The sequence below is a fragment of the Lates calcarifer genome, linkage group LG12 (assembly GCF_001640805.2).
Source record: "Lates calcarifer isolate ASB-BC8 linkage group LG12, TLL_Latcal_v3, whole genome shotgun sequence".
Lineage (NCBI taxonomy): Eukaryota > Metazoa > Chordata > Actinopteri > Centropomidae > Lates > Lates calcarifer.
Window position 1 is genome coordinate 6,935,787 of NC_066844.1, and position 19,904 is coordinate 6,955,690.

Consider the following 19,904-nt stretch of genomic DNA (forward strand, 5'->3'; position numbering starts at 1 on the left):
CATCCCCAGCAGTGCAATAACTTTGATGGTTGGGTATTGATGATATCTCAGGGTCTTTATGAGGACATTCTGCACCTGTGTTATTAAGTGGCATTTTATTGGTTTGTGAGGTTTTATCTTGGGGCATTTTTAAGCACACTACAGAGAAAGAGACCTGGCGGAGGATTCCTCCTTTTTTCTCTTCCCTTTATTTTACAATCATGATTAATAATTCCTGCCAATTGTTGTGATGTAGGAGTCACTTTTATTTAAGTCTGGAGTGTCATCACACTATACAATATAACATTTTGTTGGAAGCAGGTCGCTCTTTAGAAGCCAAAGAACAGTGGATAAAAATTTGTCTGGAGGATTTATCTTCAAAGTTGTGCAGCCACTGTTCATCTTTAAGTTTTAGTTTCATCTTTTATCTGGCCCAAACCACCCCTTAAACTTTCTCCTCATTAGCTACCTGGTATACACATTGGCAGAGGATATATGGATGTGTGTGTGTGTGAGTGCGTATGTGTATGTGTGTGTGTGTGTTCGTATTCTCTGCCACTATATGGCTTCAAATGCTTGTCATGTGCTGCTGCATGTCTCAGTGGACTTTTGAACCTTTGCGGCCTTTGTGTCGAGTGGGGTGGTTGTCTTTTGTGCCTGTGGCTATTTTTCCTCATGTTAGGGCCTCATGGATGTCTTACTGGTTGCATCAGTGTTAGTGACAGATGATCAGCCATGCACAGCAGAGGAATCCCCGATGTGTGCTGTATGTTGTGGCGCAGGACACAGGGATGTGGCTGGATTTTTGTACCTTGGCTGCTAGGATTTGTTTTGATTTGTAGCAGAAATACTGGAAACATTTCAAGCCCGTCTTGGATGCTTGTTCTGTTTTTTACTCTGGCAAATTAAAAAAAAAAAAATGAAATGAATAAAATGACCTGTGAAGGTCGACTTGCTCTTGACCAATGAAGGCGCTGGCCTCAGCAAAAGTACTAACGTCAGCTTTTATTTGTAGGTATCATTTATCACACTAGTAAATCGCTGTGCTGCTCTCCTTTTTATAGCTTTTTCTCACAGCAGATAGTATGACATGCTATTTAGCAGGAAAAGCAAACATTAGCTGTGGTTTCTTGCTGGGTGTGGGTGGTGGTGGTGATAATGGTCGCTTGCCAAGAGCTTCAGCTATTGTTGTGTTTACGAGGCAAGAGGTTAAAATACGCCCTCTGAGTAGCACTACTTCTTCAACCTCTTGTGTTGGACTCATGGCAGACTGGACGCCATGGTGACTCACTATTGCAAGGCGGTATCACGAGACGTTTAACTTGCAATATTTTTTCTAGGCCGCGAAGTAAACAGCTAACATTAACTATGTAGCGACAGCAAAAACGGATGTATAGCCCCTTTAAAGTTCACTAATGTCTAAATACAGTCCAAACCAATGTAAATATTGAACGTTTGACATGTCAGTAACCTCTTCATTCTTCTCTTGTGTTTGAAAAGAAGAGTGTCTGCTCATGTGAAGAGACAGTCGAGATGGCAGGTGATTTAAGTAAACCAAACGGGTCAAACAGGTGGCTGCCCCAGTTGGCAGGGTTGGCAGAAATCTGCTTCGCCCTTTTCCTAGCGCTGTTATTGTGCAGGTCTGTGTGTGTGTGTGTGTGTGTGAGTGTGTGTGTGTGTGAGATGCAGTGCAGCCGGCATTTGACCACACAACCCCCTCCGAGGTTTGAATGACACACTTCCCTTGGAGCGGTGGGAGGCAAAGCCATATGAGACTGTGATGGATGGTGTGAGGATGCTTTCAATGATGGATCTGTAAGACGGGACCAGGACTGACTGTGACACACTGAGCTGCCAAAAACATTGCTGGAATAACATCCTCTTTGGTCAGATGGGAGATATTCTCATCCTGTTGTCCCAAGAAATTTGAACAACTCCCCTGTGTTCACATCTCTGATTATAGTGTGAAACCACCACAACAGATAGAGATGGAGCTGTAGATTTTTTTGGGGGGTGTGGGGGTGAAATCAGTCGCTCTGAGAGTGTTAAGTCGTTTTTGGCTCACTAAAACAGCAGTGAGCCCGCTTTTATGTGTCATCGATAGACTCAGCGCAGCACGTTGAGTAAAGGGTCACCAGAGGTGCCGTCTTTGGTGCACACAGAGAGGAGAGCAGCGAGATAGAGACCTAGATAGCACAGAGTCGATTCCTCACACACAGACAGATGGGGGGGTGCTATGTTTAGCAGATGAGAAGTGCTTCAAAGAACCTTGGAGCATCTTAGAAATCCAAAGGGACATAAAAGATTGTGAGTGACAGAGTTTGCACTTTGAGCATGTACCACCTCTCTGCATTGTGGTGTTCTGTACTACTGTTGTGTGTGTGTGTGTGTGTGTGTGTGTGTGTGAGAGAGAGAGAGAGAGAGGTTTGTTGTCAGGTGTGAATAATGTGATCAAAGGTGTTTGAACTGAATATATCCAGATAAAGTCAAGGCATTGCCACTTGTCTTAATTATTGCATAATTAGAGGTGGTTGATTACAATCAAAAAATCTATTCAAATCTATAATATGATAAACATCTTCAGGTACATGGAAAATAGAAATAAGTACCTGCATTTAGTTGCTTTTCATCTATGCACAGGGTGCATTTAAAGCTGTAGTATATATGATGTGGTCTGTAGCACTGATGCATTATCAGTGACTGCCATAAACAGGAACAACATTCACTTGCTGGTTGAAACAATAAACTACATTAAATGTTACTGCACTGTCACAACTTGATTTATCCGTCATTATTGTTAGGGTTAATTGACTTCCTCCTTCATAGGCTTCATAGGCTGGAAAAAATGAACAGCTCATTAAGAGGTCTGTACTACATCAAATAACATCCAGAAGTTGCCCAAGTTCAGCTTTTCTCACAGCACAAAGCAGAATTACCTTTTGTAACTTTTTTCATGACATTCCTGGAGTTTGTCCAAGAAGCTCTATCAAACGCAGAGGCGATGTGAAGCAGTAAGAAAGGTTTCAAATCACCCCAGTGTTTTAAGTTTGCAGGCTAATGTGAGTGACATTTCTTTTGCTGGCTGTATTATATTTTAATAGAATCTGAGGTCAAATAAAATGCTCGGCTCAGTAACAGTTAAGGTCATTTGTCTCATCAATTCCAGACAAAATCAAAGTGGATGACAACTCGTAGTCCTAATCTGAGCATGCAAAGCAGAAGTGCAACACAGAAATCAATATCTGGAAAGTCTTTCAACAGAAAACAGACTTGCAGGCACAAACACGCACACTGAAAGACCCACACACACTCAGTGTGCGATGTAGCATTTTAGTGATCTGATTTACTCTTATGTGATCAGGTAGTTCACCTTTTGTATTTGATTACACTGCTCTGAATTGTAGCATCCGCAGACATGGTTTTATTTGACCAAACAGTAATGATGTCTGTTGCCTCTGAACTTAAGTTACAAGTAGAAAATAAATTAAAAATCAGGCTGCAACTAATGATTACTGTCATTATCGATTAATAATGCCAATTATTTTCTGGATTCATCATTGTTTAGTCTATAAAATAGGGGAAATTCTAACAGATACTTGTCACTATTTCCCAAAGCCCAAGATGACATCTTTGAAAGTCTTGTTTGTCTGTTCATAACCCAACGATATTCTGTTTACTACCATATAATACCAAGGAAACTAGAAAATTTGAGCTTGACCAAACAATTTTTCTTAAAAAATTTACTTTATCAAAATAGCCAACAATTAATTTTCTATCAGTCAAGTAATTGATTAATTGACTAAGTGTTGCAACTCTACATTAAATTATCTATTCTTGTTTCAATCCAGCATGAATCGTTCTTGTCTTGGGTGTACATTTCTCCTGGGAAAATTTAATAAATGAAGCCCAGCTAGCCAGTATATCTAATATCACTTGGGGAAAGACTTAGATGGGGTTTTTCCCAGTTTGAGGACAAACATCCTGAGGCAACCACCTCATCCGGCCTCATCCTTAACGGTCACATCACCGGCGGGTTCAGCTCAGTTCACAAATCCTGTTTGAAGCGTTACCATCACTTCAGTTGAGCTGAAGTAGACAGCTGAGAGACTTTGGTTCCCTAGAGTGATCTGCATGATTGAAGCAGGGTGATGTCAGTCTCTGTGGAAGACAAAGCAGGATGAGCTCAATGTTATTGGCTTTGCCTTCTCCTCTCAATTCAATCGAATGTCAAAGTATTAAAGGTCAAATCTGAGAGATGGAAATATTATGAAAAGGTCTAAAGCATGCACAGAGATTTTATCGCCAGCCTCTTGGGGCTGAACATTTGACAGTGGACAGTATGACCAGACTGCATGGCTGTATCTGGCAGCCACTTGAATTAGGCAGCATTATCCAGACTCACAGTTTACCATTTAAGCTCAATTAACTGTTGACCTAAACCCATTATAACTGAGCCGTGCATCAAAATAAACACACAAACAAAGGAGACAGAAGAAACGAGGCACTGTCTTTGTGGAAGTCCAAGAAAATAATGGAGATAATGAATTAATTTCCACTACTATGCAGACCCTTTACATAATAATGCATCAGTCTGAATCATAGCCAGTTGTCCCCATTGTGTTTAGTGCTACGTTGTTGTTCATTCCCAGAGCAGTGAGAATCTGTTTTGTTATATCATTATGCAGGAATTGGTTTTCTATTCGGGAGGCTCAGCTATTTGCTGCTCCACTTACCCTGACAGTAACAAAGTGAAACTTTAATCTCCCCTCAGTGTCAACAGCAGCTGATAGCAATTAAGGAGAAAGCCTGGATACTGAAGTGGTGTGTTTGACTCAAAGAGTTCACCCACATCCCTCACTGCAAAATTGAAACGACTTCTCTTTATGTGTGCAGCCGCTGTCCAGACCCAAATTTTTTTTAGCACTAAATTGCATTAAGAAGCTGTGTGAATGAAATAATTTTGTGGGTCTCTATTGTCTGGGCCTGTGCAGATGTTGAGCATGTGTGAAAACAAAATATTATAGTTATTGTTGTTTTCATTGCATATTCTGTTCCTGTAGCTAGTAGCCATTATATAGTTAACCAACACAAATTAGACGTAATTTTGTAAATTTAATCAGCATGAGGCTGGAGCAGAAATCTGCAGGCGTTATCTCTGCCTGAATATAGTGAATACACTGCTGTTTTGCCCACTGACACTGAGGTATAATGCAGCCTTTGCTGTATTGCGGCCAACACACAAAGCCCCTGCTGTGAGAGAGTGAGGAGCTTTTTGCACTGCAAGCTTTGCTGTTCTGTAGCTCTCTGACACAGAGCAAAACAATGCCAGAGCCCACTGTTCGTGAGAGCAAAGCAGACGTTGAACTGTTTAGACTTTGGAGCCTGGCAGATGTTTTGGAGTATGATTATCACAACTGTTTTGTTTCCACATTTACACTTGTCTAAAGACAGCAGACAGAGCTGCAGAATGTTGATGATGCTGGGAAAATTGCCTTGGGGCATAGAACTTAGGCAGGTTAAAACATGTCCCCCAAAATGTTTCAACTGTTAATGTGTTAAAAACTATATCCTAATCTAATGAGGAAGCTGAGGGCCAATTTTGACTCAGAGCAGTTTAAGGCTAATTTTCATTATGTGACAGTTTTCTTTTAAAGAGATTGTCTTTCATAAACCAAGAACATTCTGAACAATCAAACTTAATAAAAACATAATGTTACTTTGTGGCCATTAAACAGTGAATGGCTTAAATGAAACCAATCTCTCATTACAAGTTATAATTTCAACAGTGTTGCCATCGTTACTGTTGCTACATTAAACTTCAAGTCTAAAAATGTGGAAAAATGTATCAGTCACGATGAAGAGCTGCAACTAACAATTATCTTCACCATCGATCTATTTTGAAATTATTTTTCAGAAAATAATTTCAGAAAACAGTGAAAAAATCACCCATCACATGTTCCCAGAGTCCTTTCTTGGGAACCTGAAACCTGAACCTTGAAAATGATTCTTGGTTAAGGCGCCCTGTGGGGTTTTTTTGTTTTATTTTTTGTAAACAGACAAAATGTATGTTTACATTCAGTGTTAGTCACCATGGTGTGTTCCTTGAGGCCTACCAAATATGTTGAGTGCATTTCCTTCCACATAAAATGTGTGCAAAGCAATGTGTTTCTGTAAAGTTTAAAACCTACACTGTTTATATCCATGTTGACTAGCTAGTAGCTGTGTATCATTAGCACGACTACATGTCGGATATTGCGTCATCAGCGTGTGTGTGTGTGTGTGTGTGTGCGCATATGCATCCACCTATGTGGACACAAAACGAACAAAACTACTCCACAGCATTGCCAGTGTAAAAACTCAACAGATTACCTTAAATCAATGATCAAAATTGTTGCTGCTTCGTTTTCTGTTGACTGACATAGCAGCTGATCCGTTAATCTTTTCAGCTTAAATCACAATGTGAATACCTGGAATATACTTACTGGTTTAGTTGTTTTTAAGTATTTTTTAAATCATATGACTGGGTTCAGAAAAAAGAGCTCGGCTTAGCTTGTGCAATGCTGAAAATCAGAATTCTTCTGTGGTGAAATGACTGCCAAGCTGTAAAGATAAGCTATGTTTACCTGTTCATATTTTCCATATGCAGCTTTGAAGCTTTGTATATATGGATTGAAGATGGAAGCAGATGCTCTGCATTTGGACTGCACTGCAGATTGCAAGAATCTGTCAGGTGTCTGAATTACAGATGCAAATATAGTCAGCTATTTTGCATGCCAGCATAATTTGCACAGGAAAAATACTGCACCAACACCTCAGGTCCCAGTATTATCATCATTAAGTTGCTCCTTGTCTCAACAGGACGCTCAACAAAGCAAACAACAGTTGAGATAAATGTGGTGCCAGACAGTCACTGAAAAGGTCTTAAATGCTGCTGTAAAACATAAAGGGATGCCACGCAATATTTCTTTGCCAAATTGTAATTTTAGGAGAGGCTTTAGGACCTAAGGTGATCTTAGCACATTTATAAATGTTACTATTAAATGTCAGATATCAATGAAGCAACATATGAATTAGAAATAAGGCATTTCAGAGTGAGATGTCAGTTCAAAGATGGATGCGTAAAAACTGTACACTTACATATCAATGCATCTCCACAAGGAGTCGGGGAATAGTTTGTTATATTGTAATGTGATTTAATTATGTGTGAATTCATGCAATCTATTGTGCAACTAAATAAACAGCAAAGACAGGTGCTGCTTTAAGAGTTATATGGACACAGTGCAATGCAGCATGATTCACACTGCAACACCTTGATATTACGTTCGATCACATGTATAACGGTTATTCTAAAATTGGTGTAAGTGTTTTCCCGCTGCATTCACAAACTCAGGTGCTCAGTGCTGAGGGCACAGACTAAGGTTGAAAAGTGAGATCATGAAATTTTCTGGTCAAGATGGAAACTTTGCACTCCTCATTCTGCAAACAGCAACTTGTCACCTTCACAGAAACTGACAGATTGTCAGACTGACATGGTGTTACAGAAATCTGCTATTTCCAGCACCAGATTGTACCTGTTAATAGTCACGACAATGTAACAGCCTTGCGCTCTACTGAGTTGTCATCAGCAAATGCGTTGCGCATCACAGCTGAGAAAGTCACGTGCCAGGCAAGGGGAACTCAGTTGTTTACTCTGACCTATGATTTATTTACTGTTCAAAGATCTCCTTCAAATAATGCACTCTTGTTCATTTTAGAAGGAAGATAAATAACAAGATGCTCGACACTTTAATCTGCGCATCATGTTGTGCATACTCATGGGTTATCCCATTTTCTGCAAGCCACCCTAGCTGTTTTCTGTCAATATAATGTAAAGCAACGCTTGATCATTTGGTGCAGTGCAGACCCATGTGGCTATTTTGCAGGACTCAGTCTCTGTCTCTGTGTGATCCCTGATATGGGTGGGAGCAAGAAAAGGGCAACACACCTGGTCAAAGAACAAGTCTGTCATTAGTATAACTATTTTCTTTATAAAAGTAACATAGTAACACAACATAAAAATATCTAAAGCATTTAAAGGGATGCTTATAGACCCACGCTGCTCAATAGAGAAGTAGTTGAGGTGAAAATACTGAACATTTCTCAAGCAGCTTTTTAGTTACCTCATATTTTTCCCACAGAAATAACCTTAATCACTGGTATGTTGTGTTCTGTTAGGTGAGCTTTTAAAAATTCCACTCCATGAATACACTCAGTTCCATTATTATGTTTTCCATATCATTATTTCATGTTTCCCAGTGCTGAGGTGCACTCAGGGGAATCATCTTAAGGTCCTGGTACTGAAGTGAAGTACCTCAGTGACTCTGGCCTCTAACCTGTCTTCATGAATACATTTCAAACAGAGCCGCGGTAGCTTGGACAAGCATGGAGAAGGCTGCGGTGGAAGAGACTGAAAATACCACAAACAAACTCCATGAACCAAACAAGGGGGGGGGGGGGCAAAACATGTTATACACCATAGATCTGAGAAATCAGCTCTTTTCGTATTGAATGAGGTTTACTTACTTTGATTTTGTTATAAAATACACAAAAAATCAAGAAACAAAAAGACATCTGCTACGCCCTTAAATCCATACTACATACTAATTCTATGAAATTCTCTAGCAGTTAGTTTACAAAAAAGACTTTAGCATTTTTACAGGAAATGATACAATATGTGTGATGTTAGATGTCAATCAAACTGCAGATTTGCCAATTAAATTTCATAGCAGGAGATATCAAAAGATTTAATGCATTTTTTTTTATTTTCCAAGATTTATTTTGGAACTGTTTCACCACCACCCACAATTTATTTTAACTTTTTCCAGCTGTGAGTAGCTTCTCCATTTCCTTTGTGCATTGCATCACCAGCACACTCCAACTGTCTGCTTTGAGTGTACATTATTTTCTCACTTTTTCTCAGTGCGAAAACATTACATAAATATATATAAACCTGCTTAGAATCAGCATGTAGTACTGAATTGGCACACAGCGACAGATGAGATGAAATGTGAACAGAACAGAGACACAAAATTAAGGGTAACAGGTAAAACATGAGACAAATATCTGATAAAATGTCTGATACAGATATTTGGCTGCTCTGTAATTGAGGTGAACTGACACCGACTAGGCAGGTGAGTGAGTGAATTAAGTATTCATTAATAATAATGAATAATCAATAATAAATATAGTATAGTATATAATATAGTATGAAGTCATATTTATAGGAGGTAAGAAGCCTTGAAGAAAAGACATAAGTGTTAATGTTGAGTAGTGGTTGACCAATATGGTCTAATTATCATTATTAATCAAGGAGACAGATAACATATAATATTTGGAACTGATGGTGTCAAAATTTAGAATAATACAAACACAACACAAAACTTGTTATTATTAATTATATATATATATATATATATATATATATGTACCAAGTAACCAAGTGAGTCCCATTGAGATTGCAAGATCTCTTTTTTGAGGGATCCCGAGCCAAGAAAGCAGTGATTTGGTATTCTAAGCAAAACATACAAACATAAAAATAAGATAAAAATACAATTTAGATAAAACCTACAATAATAACTCATAGAATCATAAGCCTGCAGAAAGCAGCCAGAAGAAGACACAGCTAGCTAAGGAGGGATACAGTCACAAACTCCAATAGAATCTGCCTCCAATCCCTTCACTACAATTAAAAGAGAACTTTTCAACATTATTTTCACAAACAAAAGGTGCAGACAGCTCCCAGCAGCATTTCTTATAAAAATTAACTGAATTTTTCAATAAATAAATAGTAGCTCCCCAATGTTTTTTTATAAAGTAAATAAAGTAAAAGTAAATAAAACTAGCAAAACTTAGATTTGTACTGAAATTTGAATCTCAATTAGTAGTCCCAGCTCAGCACCACCAGATTGTGGTGCAGAAAGCAGAGTTGCTCAGCATGCTCTCCAGTGTGTCGGCTTCTGTTCTTTGCATAAATTGTAGAGACTTCACTGAAGACGCGCTCACTCAGAACAGACAAGGATGATGAGCAAAGAAACTTTTCTGCTTGTGTGGCAAGTAGCCTGAAGCGCTCTTGATTCTGTCTCCACCACTGGAGTGGATCCCCCCTTACGCCTGCCGATCACTGGCTCCTTGAGGGACAGGTGTAACTCAATCGCAAGACAGGCATTGGTTCACCAGTGTTGGGTTCTAGCATAGAACTCAACAGCTCATCGATATGACTACGACAAGGTGTCTGTTTCACATGGCTCCCTTCTGAGGCAGCATGTTTTTCTTGTCTAGTCTTTTGTGTTGCACCTTCCACATCCTCTTCCAGCCATTCTTTGGCCTTGGTCAACGCGGAGTCAGAGGAGAATGCATGACGTCTTATGACGAGGATCTTAGAGACATGCCAGCACTGCAGTGTTGGTTTCTGATGTCTTGGGTCAAGGGTTCTTCATCATCTTGAAGTAGCTTCCTCAGCATGGTCAGACAGGAAGTGATTCATATGCCGATGAATTGTTGTGGCTCACCTCTTGTGTCACTTACCCTGGATGAGAGTTGACCAAATTTGACACAACTGGTGAGAAGTAGGACATGCAAGTCCTCTGCATTTGCCTGAGTAGGTGTTCAGATCACACTTTTGCTTCAGCATGTGGAACATTGAGTTCTGCCTTGTTGGGACAGACTGGGTTATCTTCTGACAGACCAAGGTCCTTCTGAATGCCCCTCATAACACTGCCTGGCAAGAATCAAGTGGTGGAAATAGGTGGCACACTTTTTTAACATTACAGTAATCTCTGTGATGCGAGTTGCAATGAGTGTGCTGTGCAGCTGAGGTCTGGAAGTTCATCCGGTAACCATGATTGCTCCACTGTCTTGAAGCACAGTTACTACATGGTCTTTGCTTATTTTCAACTCCTCAAGCATGCCCAGGAATGTCTCTCTGATGTGTACCCCAATGTTGGACCTATGCATTGCCTACCTATTTAGCTGTCATCAGAATTTGGCCACTTTATCTGTTTCTGAAACATGTCATGTATTGTCGTCTATTGCACTATTTGCCATTGTTTCTCCCACGCTGACACCTTCTTGTGTTGCAGACTGCCTTACCTGGTGTTGGTTGAGTCTAACACTCCCATATTGCATGCGTAGACCTTTTCTTTAGTGCATCCGTCTGCAATGAGGGTTCAGAGAAAGAGAGAGAGTTAAAAGAGAGGATGCAGGCTGACATATCCCTAATGCATGATTATGCTTCATTTTTTACAGCAAAACAGCCATGGAAAGCCTTTAGTTTTATTTCATTTAAATGTTATATATTAGCAACATGTGATAGCAGAGAATCTGTTGTTCAAAACTAGGCCACTGTACATCTTCTATGCAGTCAATGCATGGATTAACACAGACCTTAGATGCAGTTCCAGTCTAAAATCTTGAACAACAATATCCTGGACTTCTCTATAAGAAACAGAGACAGATTCAGGAGCCCCTTCACTAATAGTACTAGTAGTCATGGATTGAGACTGAGAATATGATGGGCCCCTAGTAAGTGCCAAGCAAGAAACAATGTAACACCTAACGTAATGTACATTATGTAATGTACAACATCTAAAGTAATGTAACAACTAACACCTATGATGCTCAACATTAGCTTGTTTTATTATGGGCCACTGGCTATCTACACCAAGTATTGTCAAGTTTACAAAATTATTGCTACAATAAGTTCCAGTTGCACTGGCACCAGTGTTAATCAAAGTATAAATATTGCTACATAAATAAAACATAAAAATGAAAATGTCTGTAGAAACACATACACATGACAGTTGACGAGTTGATGCATCGGCCAGAGGTGCATACTGAGTTGAATCTGAATCCTGATTCAGTGAGTCCTACACAAAATGAAACAAAATATAACAAATTTATAATAGCCTATAGATCTCATATAACTACAGTAATGTATATAAAGTGAACAATAAAGTAAAAAACACAATCAAAAGATGTAGATCAAACAAAATGTTACTATGCCTAATATTATACCTATCCTAATCTCTAATATGCTCAAACACTTGTGAGTAGTTTAGCACCTGGCTTTTACACACATGACTATCTGCTAATTACTGACAGCAATGCCTTAGCACATTAACAGCACCTAACACACCTAAACAAATGGCTGGTTTATGCAGACTCATTAGTATTTTCTGGATCATTTACCACTAACTAACCATCTGCCTACATGCTTTTTTAAAATCTTGTCCAACCTGTATTCTCTCTTTGTATTTACTGTAGCAGGCAGTCTGTTGCCCAGGGCCAGTCAAGGTTAAACAGTTCAGTTTTTATTTATATAATTTTACCCAAATAAGTGAGTAGGGCTTGCGTGCTGTACTTCTTAGTTGGGAGGAGCCTGCCTTGAAGTCAGATGTTTAATATCAAGGGTTATCTGTGTGTGTGTGTATGTATGTGTATATGTGTGTGTGTCAGCCTACAGGTCTGCTGTCTGTGATAATGAAATGCTGCATATGGCAAAGAGCATCTAGAGGGAAAACAGGGCTGTTTTTCATTAGGATCATGTTTCACTGAGTGCACCTTCCCTTCATTTTGTTTAGAGACACAAAAACATGACGACAGATCCTCATCAAAAAGGCACACTGTGCATCATTACCAGGAAACACCCCTGCCTTCTGTTTGGTGAATCACCGTGTGCCATTGAGATGAAAAATTCCATTTTCACAAACACAGCTTACCTATTATGAAAACTGACACAGTGCAATCCCAGAAAATAGTCTCCTGTGTTGAGAAACACAACAACAGACACCAGAAAATCTCCTATAAAATGATGGTCACTCGAGAAAGGCTTCATGTTTTAGCTGGCCTATTTATTTTTCTATTTAAGTTTCTTATGTAATATTTTTCTTTTCTTCAAAACATGCATCAGTAAAATCTTTGGAGCAGTGGGAGCAGCAGAAGCTGGCCATGATGCAACTTCTCACATTTATAAAGCTTTACTAATACAAAAACGACTGCTGTGTATCCTGTGGCAGTTTAGAATGTAAAAAAATCAAATAAATACAATTGTTTATTTATGTCTATCGCAGTAAGAAGCAACAGCTTAGCAAGCACATACTGTAATGTGTAAAACATGCAATGCAAAGATGCAAAGAGACTTGTTTATGTTTCGCAAGTGACCTCTGCTCCTGAGTCTGCCATGCTCATCATCTCAGCTGGCCTGCCTGCTGCAGCAAAGGGGAGCACTGAGGCTGTGTGTTAAAAGGCTTGGTGGGGGTTCAGGATCAAGAGCAGTAGCTCTGTTTTGGCAGCTTGGTTGACGCTATCAGCACTTCCTTTGAAAATCTGGTTATAATTTCTACCTGTCTCAGGATGAAACCATAGGAAGCCAACGAAGAAGAACTTTAAATACACATTAAAGTCAAACATTTAAGTTCACAAAGCGAGCCAGGAAACTTGTGTCAGGTGTAGTTGGGAAATTGTAATTGGCACATTGAGACTGTTACAAAATCATCCAGCTGTTATCTAACGTATCATGAATAAAAGGAGTTATGTCTCAGAGGGATTTAGAAACTTTTTAACTCAGCTTGTTTAACTTAATCATGCTCGACTACTGTAACTGTTTTCTTAAAGGTTTTTTTGAGAAATTGATCAGGCAGCAGCAGGTTATTTCAAAATGTCCTCACTAAAACCAGGGAAGTAGATCACATTACACCAGTTCTCAGATCTCTGCTCTGGCTTCCTCTTTGTCAAAGAACTGACTTTAAACACTACTGTTGGTCTACAAGGCACTAAATGGTTTATACATTTCTGATCTGCTGTTTTATTATGAACCATCCAGACCTCTGGGACAGGTCTGCTCACTGTTTTCAGAGTCAAACTCAGTTTTTATGCTCAACATATCTGTAAACCCTTCGGTTTGCTCTAGCCCCAGTTTATTTAGATCAAGGCTTAATATGTCTCTGTTTTCCACAGCCTTTTATTAAATTCAATTTTGCACTATTTATTCATATCTTGCACTGCACTGTAACTGCACTATAATTTGTATTCTTCTGTTTAATCTAGCTCATGTTTATCCTTTGTTTTATTTTTCTCTTTAAATCCTGTTTATGTCTGTCTTTTTGTATTGTTTCTTACAAAACTTAATGCTTTTTTATGTCTTATGTAAAACACTTGCATTGTTGTTGAAAGGTGTAACACAAATACTTTGCCTTGTATATTTTTCTATAGTATATCTTCTATATTTTTCACTCCCTTCCCACAACTATTTTTGACTTGAAGATACTTGAAGCTCATAATATTATCAATATTCTGTCCTGTACAGATACCCCAGGTGAGCTACGCCTCCACAGCCCCAGAACTCAGTGACAACACTCGCTATGACTTCTTCTCCCGTGTGGTGCCTCCAGACACCTACCAGGCCCAGGCCATGGTGGACATTGTCAAAGCCATGCGCTGGAACTACGTCTCCACAGTGGCCTCTGAGGGGAACTATGGAGAGAGCGGCGTCGATGCTTTCATTCAGAAGTCTCGGGAGGATGGTGAGTACTCTTGGCCTCATATATCATTACTGCCAGTCTAGCACAGGGGCGTGGGAAGATCTTATCCATGCAAACGCACCGTATTGAAGAAAATCTGTAAAGCTCGGAGACATGCGAGCAAAAATCAATTAGTAGGGTCAAATGTTAGATTGGATCCCAGAACATAAAAACAGCTAGACACTGATGGGAAACTTTTAATACTCCATAATATCACATATTAGAGGCTTGGAAGCAACAGGAGGTCTGTCAGTTACAGCTACACATGTAGCTATTATGTGAAGGGCTTTGAACCTCCTCTCATACACATGAATCATACTATAGAATCAGCTGACTTCTGTGTAATGTGAAAGGGCTGCCAGTACTACTGAACCCACTGAGAATCAACTTGAAAGAGCAACGTAATACCCCTTTTTAGCTTTAACATGCCCTTTCACCAATTCAAACAATGGATTCGAATGTTGCTTGTTCTTTGGCCCATGACAATCCTATCCCCCTTACTGCTCTGTCAGACTGTTGCTGCAGTGTATCTCTATCTCTCCCAAACTAAACCGATGCATTTCAGCTGTTTTCAGTTGTTTAAATGTTTAGACAGTCATCCAAACTCATAGAACGGTAGCTACATATACAACTCATTTTATATTTGATGGACAATAATGACTCTCACTTGCACTTGTGTACCCAGATTTTTTCTGGAAAAAGCAAAATAACCTCTGTTGTAATTAACATAATAGAATGGACCATGATCATTTTGTAGCGTAATAAACTGAGTGTACACGTAATTTACAAACTGTTTCATCTGGTTTGCTCTGGCTGTACAATGAAAGCACTTCAGCAGCAGCTGTAATTGGCTGTCTTCATCTGATCTGCAATATAAGCATTTTTAAATATATGAGGGTATGTAACCACTAACTCTGTAGTGTGTTGGTTTTGCTGTATACCTGCTGCTGATATGGTGTGTGTGTTATTTTCAGACAAACTTAAGCATGCATAATGAACATCTGCCCAGAAAACAGCATAGAGTCAAATTAAACTAGTGTTAGTGTTGATTAACAAAGTTGAGCATCTAGGAGATGTTTTCTGAGAGGTGGGCTCCAATGGGATGTTCATGTTGTTATTTGCTGCAGTTAGCCATAACAATATGATTAGCTTATAATGTATTAGGGCTGTGTTTCTGAGTTTGTTGTCACCTAGTATTCAACATTGCTTCATACATGACATAAAGTGCACATTTTAGGCTTCAGGATTTTAGCTTTGATTGTGGTTTTATTTCAAAATCTTCTATTCCCTGGTAACCCCAAGACTAAACCAGATATCTTACAGACTTCAGTCTGTTAAGAAAATCAGATTGAAGTTAACTGTACGGGCTCAGTCGAAATGTTGTGGTAGAGAGAAGAAAAAGAGGCTGAATTTGAGAAACATCATTCCTCCCATAAATATTACATGCAACAAGACTTTATTTTGCCTAATGTTAAAGTCTTTGGATCCTCTCTCCTTTGCTTTTTCTCCCATGCAACAAATTATACTACTAAAGGAGTTCCCGAGGAGTATGAGTGTTTTGGTTGACTAAGTGCAAGTGTAATTAAAAGGATGAGACTTTAAGGTGCCCTGGTCATGTCTCCGGCTTGTACTGTGTCTGGACAGAATGAGATCAACTTGGCTGTGGTTTCTCATCAATTACGTCTGTCACTCACTGAACTCTTAATTGCCTGGGCATGAGTCAGGGACAGCTGAGGGAAGGAAAATAAGTTGTGCTGGGTAAAAACATGTTAGGGATTTTACCAGGGTTGAAAAATCTGGAAATGCACGTTATTGCAAATTGTTTGGAAGAAGTCCAGATAAAGACTCATTCAATGTGATCATATTGAAGGACATGTTGTGGTGCAATTATTTGTCTTTAAGGACCATATTCAGTGAAATCAGTTACAATCTTTAACATTTTGAAATGATCATCCTTATCTTACTTTGCACATTTTTGGACACAGTTAAGCTCCCAGACAGATCTATGAATCCATGGGGAGCCTATGTTGCTTAAAACAAGTCTTTGTCTGGTTTCCAAATCATGGAACTCCTTTGCTGTCTGAACAAAAGAACTGAGTTATGTGCACATTACTTGGAAACCAAGACTGACGAAAAAGCAATGCCTGAACACAGTCTAAGCCACAAATGTATTTATGTAAACAGCATCAACAACGTTTGGCCTGTTTGGCAGAATAGACTGCAGATATACTATAGGTCAACGTTTTAACCACTGACTGTGAGTGAAGACATTTTGATGCCATTGCAATTTCTAGACTTTATACACTTACAGTTTTTTAATGATATCTGTAACTTTACTTGTATTAACATAATTAAGAGAGTCTTGTGAATCAGCTGAATGTCTCTTTTGTTTGGTTAGCTTCAGATTTTTAAAAAAATATGTCTTATTCATCTGCAGTAGAGCCAAAATTTGTTGAATGACAGTTAGATAAGCACCAACTATTTTGATTATGGATTCATTGTTATTCAAGTATTTTAGAAGAAAAAATGCCAAAAATTGACAGCTTCTAAATTGCTATGATTTATTATTGTTTTTTGTGTGTGTCTTGTGTGTTATTGAATGGAATATAATCAGGTTTTGTCATGATGGTTGGACAAAGCAGGCAATTTACTGTATTCTTCTTGTTTTATACCAAAAGATGACTGGATTATACTGGTAAATAGTTGGCAGAAAATACAATGAGTTAATAGAAAATGTAATAAAAATACTGAAATAATAAAAATAATCATTAAATGCAGCCATAATCTGCAGTATCTTAGATAATATTGGTCATTGTTGTGATTGATTTTCATGTATTATTTGTATACTATTTGTCAGTCAGTCAGTATTTATTTTTATTCCGTAAAATTGTGCTTGTTAATATATATACTTAAAAAAGAAATCCATCTTTGAACATAAAGTTCACTCCAGGTCTGAGTGGATAAACATCTCTGTAGTCAATGCTTATCAAATCAAATCAAAGTAATTGGCTCTGAAAAAAATCAGCAGATATTAGTTATTAGATATTCTCCTGCCAAGTAATTAGCATTTAGCTTGAACTCTTAATTGAAATGCTCTCCATTACAGTATTACGCGAGCAAATCCCTTGACTGTGGAGAGATTTTATGTTGATATATTGTATTACTATATTGTTAATTCACCGCTGCACTTCTGCTCTTGCTTTGCCAGATAGCATTGTTTTGAACTGAGTGCACCAAGAAAATAATCCGAAAAGGCAAATTATCTGAGTCAGCTCCCACAGCAACAACCCTGGCAGCCCAGCAGCCACCTGCTTGGAGTTGCACCAGCGCAGCTTTCCCCTCTCTCCCTTAAGAGAGCTTGTAAATATAACTGAGTACAATGTGGGTAGAAAGCAGATGATGAAAGGTAAATATGAATTCCAGGTGGAGTTTTTTTTGATCTCTGCTTTTGTATCTCTCTTCTCTGGCAAACAGTGCCTAGAGCTGGGAGTCAGTGGCCTTCACTGTTTCTCTTCTTGGGGTATTTGAGGTGAGCAGCGTCTCTTCTCACATTCACTGACCCAGGATGTGACCCCTCCCCCCCGAAGGGAGAGATAGAAGAGCAGTTGTAGGATACACTGAGATAGAGAAAGAAATCACTTTGTTTTGTAAAAACGACTTGAGGAAACATCAGGTGGGTGAAAATGTGTCTGTTTTACTTAAAATGTTAACCCAAATCCTATCGTGACAATGTAATACATTAAAATTACAGTATAGTGTGAAACTAATATTTGACAAAAACCTTTTCTTGACCTTTCCTTTAATGAGGGTTTTCTGGTTTTCTCCTGGTAATGAGCATCCTGCAATTATATCTCAATAGGGAAGAAAGTAAAGCAAACAGTAGGACATGAGCCTCAGAGTAAGTGCCTGTAGCGCCAAATAATTTTGTAGTGGCATCATAACTGATGTATTCTTGGCTGATATGGACATAAGATGTTTTATTTCTTTAATTTCAAGGGCTTATTTTCAGAAACACAGACAGTTTCGGAAATGGAAAGTTCATAATGTTCATCTAGGGTCTACTTCATGGTCGCTTACTGCTTACTACTTTGATATTTATGAATATAGGATTCTTTTTGAGTGCAGCCTTTGGGAAACAAACAGGAGACAGAGAGGCCAGTCAACTGTAGACCACTGGACAGAGGAATCCCGGAGAGTCACATCTCTGGCTGCGGACGGCCCTTCTCTGCGGAGATGTTGATTACTGTGGAGCATGCCCCAATAGATGTCATTAATCAAGTTAATGAAACACGATGTCAATAAGAACCCTAACAAGATTCCTGTGCAAACCAATGGCCTGCCTGACATCAACATGAGAAACCCTGCTAATGGAGTAACTGCCGTGCCTGTTTGATGAGGAGGATTACAAGCATTAGCCACAGAGCTGGGATGAATAAGCACATGTAAAATGAAGAAGAAGAAGAAGAGGAAAAGGGGAACACAAACAACTCTGCATTGCTCCTGGGTGATTTATTTGTAGATGCAGAGAACAGCAACAACAATATTAGGCTGGGTTGAGGTTATTCCTGGTAACAGAAAGTGAAATACGAACTGCAGCAGGAGATGGTACAGTCTAATTATGCTTTACTAACTGATGTTTACATACAAAGTTCTATTTGTTCATCAGAAGTTGTTTCTTCGAGTAATTTAGATGGAGTGCAGGACCTTTAAAAAGTTGCCAAATGAGTCCATGCAATACTGATTAAGTCTATCAGCACCAGGTAAATCTCTCTGTACTTTGTAGTATACCAGAGTTTTAAATCTGGTGCCTGTGGCAACATTCCAGTGCTAGTGCACTGATAGCGACGCATTTTACGTCAACCAGCAATGATTGGTTTGTCCAGAGCTGAGGAGGGGAGGAACTGTAGCAGAGGAGCCTATGGCAGAAAAACCTAAGGGAGTGTCCAAGAAAAGTTTCTTCAAAAGTTCCAAATAAAAGAAAACTTGGTGTACTGAGGAAGCATTATAGTCTTAAAAAAGGAAACAATCAACGGTGAGGACAAACGCAGATTGTAATTACTCTCTTTGCCAGTAGGGGGGACAAAAGTTGGACACTGCAGATTTCCACATTTTTCTTATTGTTAAGAAATCTAACAATGTGTTGGTCCATCTCACAGTACTTTTCCAACATCCTTGTCTGTAGCTCTTAGCCCCAAGCTGAAAATTAAATTTACTTTAGACAAAAAGCCACATTATTTCCTATAATAGCAGGACACTTGTTTTAAGCAAATATTACTCAAGTAGCTGTGATTAGTGTATTATTTGAAGCCTATTTTCAGCCCTGGATTAAGTCCCTTGTAGTGCACATGCAAGTACAGTTGTATGCAGTTT

The 19,904-nt window shown here is 38.9% G+C and overlaps 1 protein-coding gene across 1 annotated transcript in view; it reads left to right on the plus strand.

The window, feature by feature from the left end:
• LOC108888091 (metabotropic glutamate receptor 4) overlaps positions 1-19,904 on the plus strand; it is a 153,544-nt gene that overhangs the window by 69,531 nt on the left and 64,109 nt on the right. Inside the window, exon 3 of the mRNA XM_018683907.2 lies at positions 14,321-14,537. Within this exon, the coding sequence (XP_018539423.1) occupies positions 14,321-14,537 (217 nt within the window). The remainder of the gene's footprint in view (positions 1-14,320; positions 14,538-19,904) is intronic.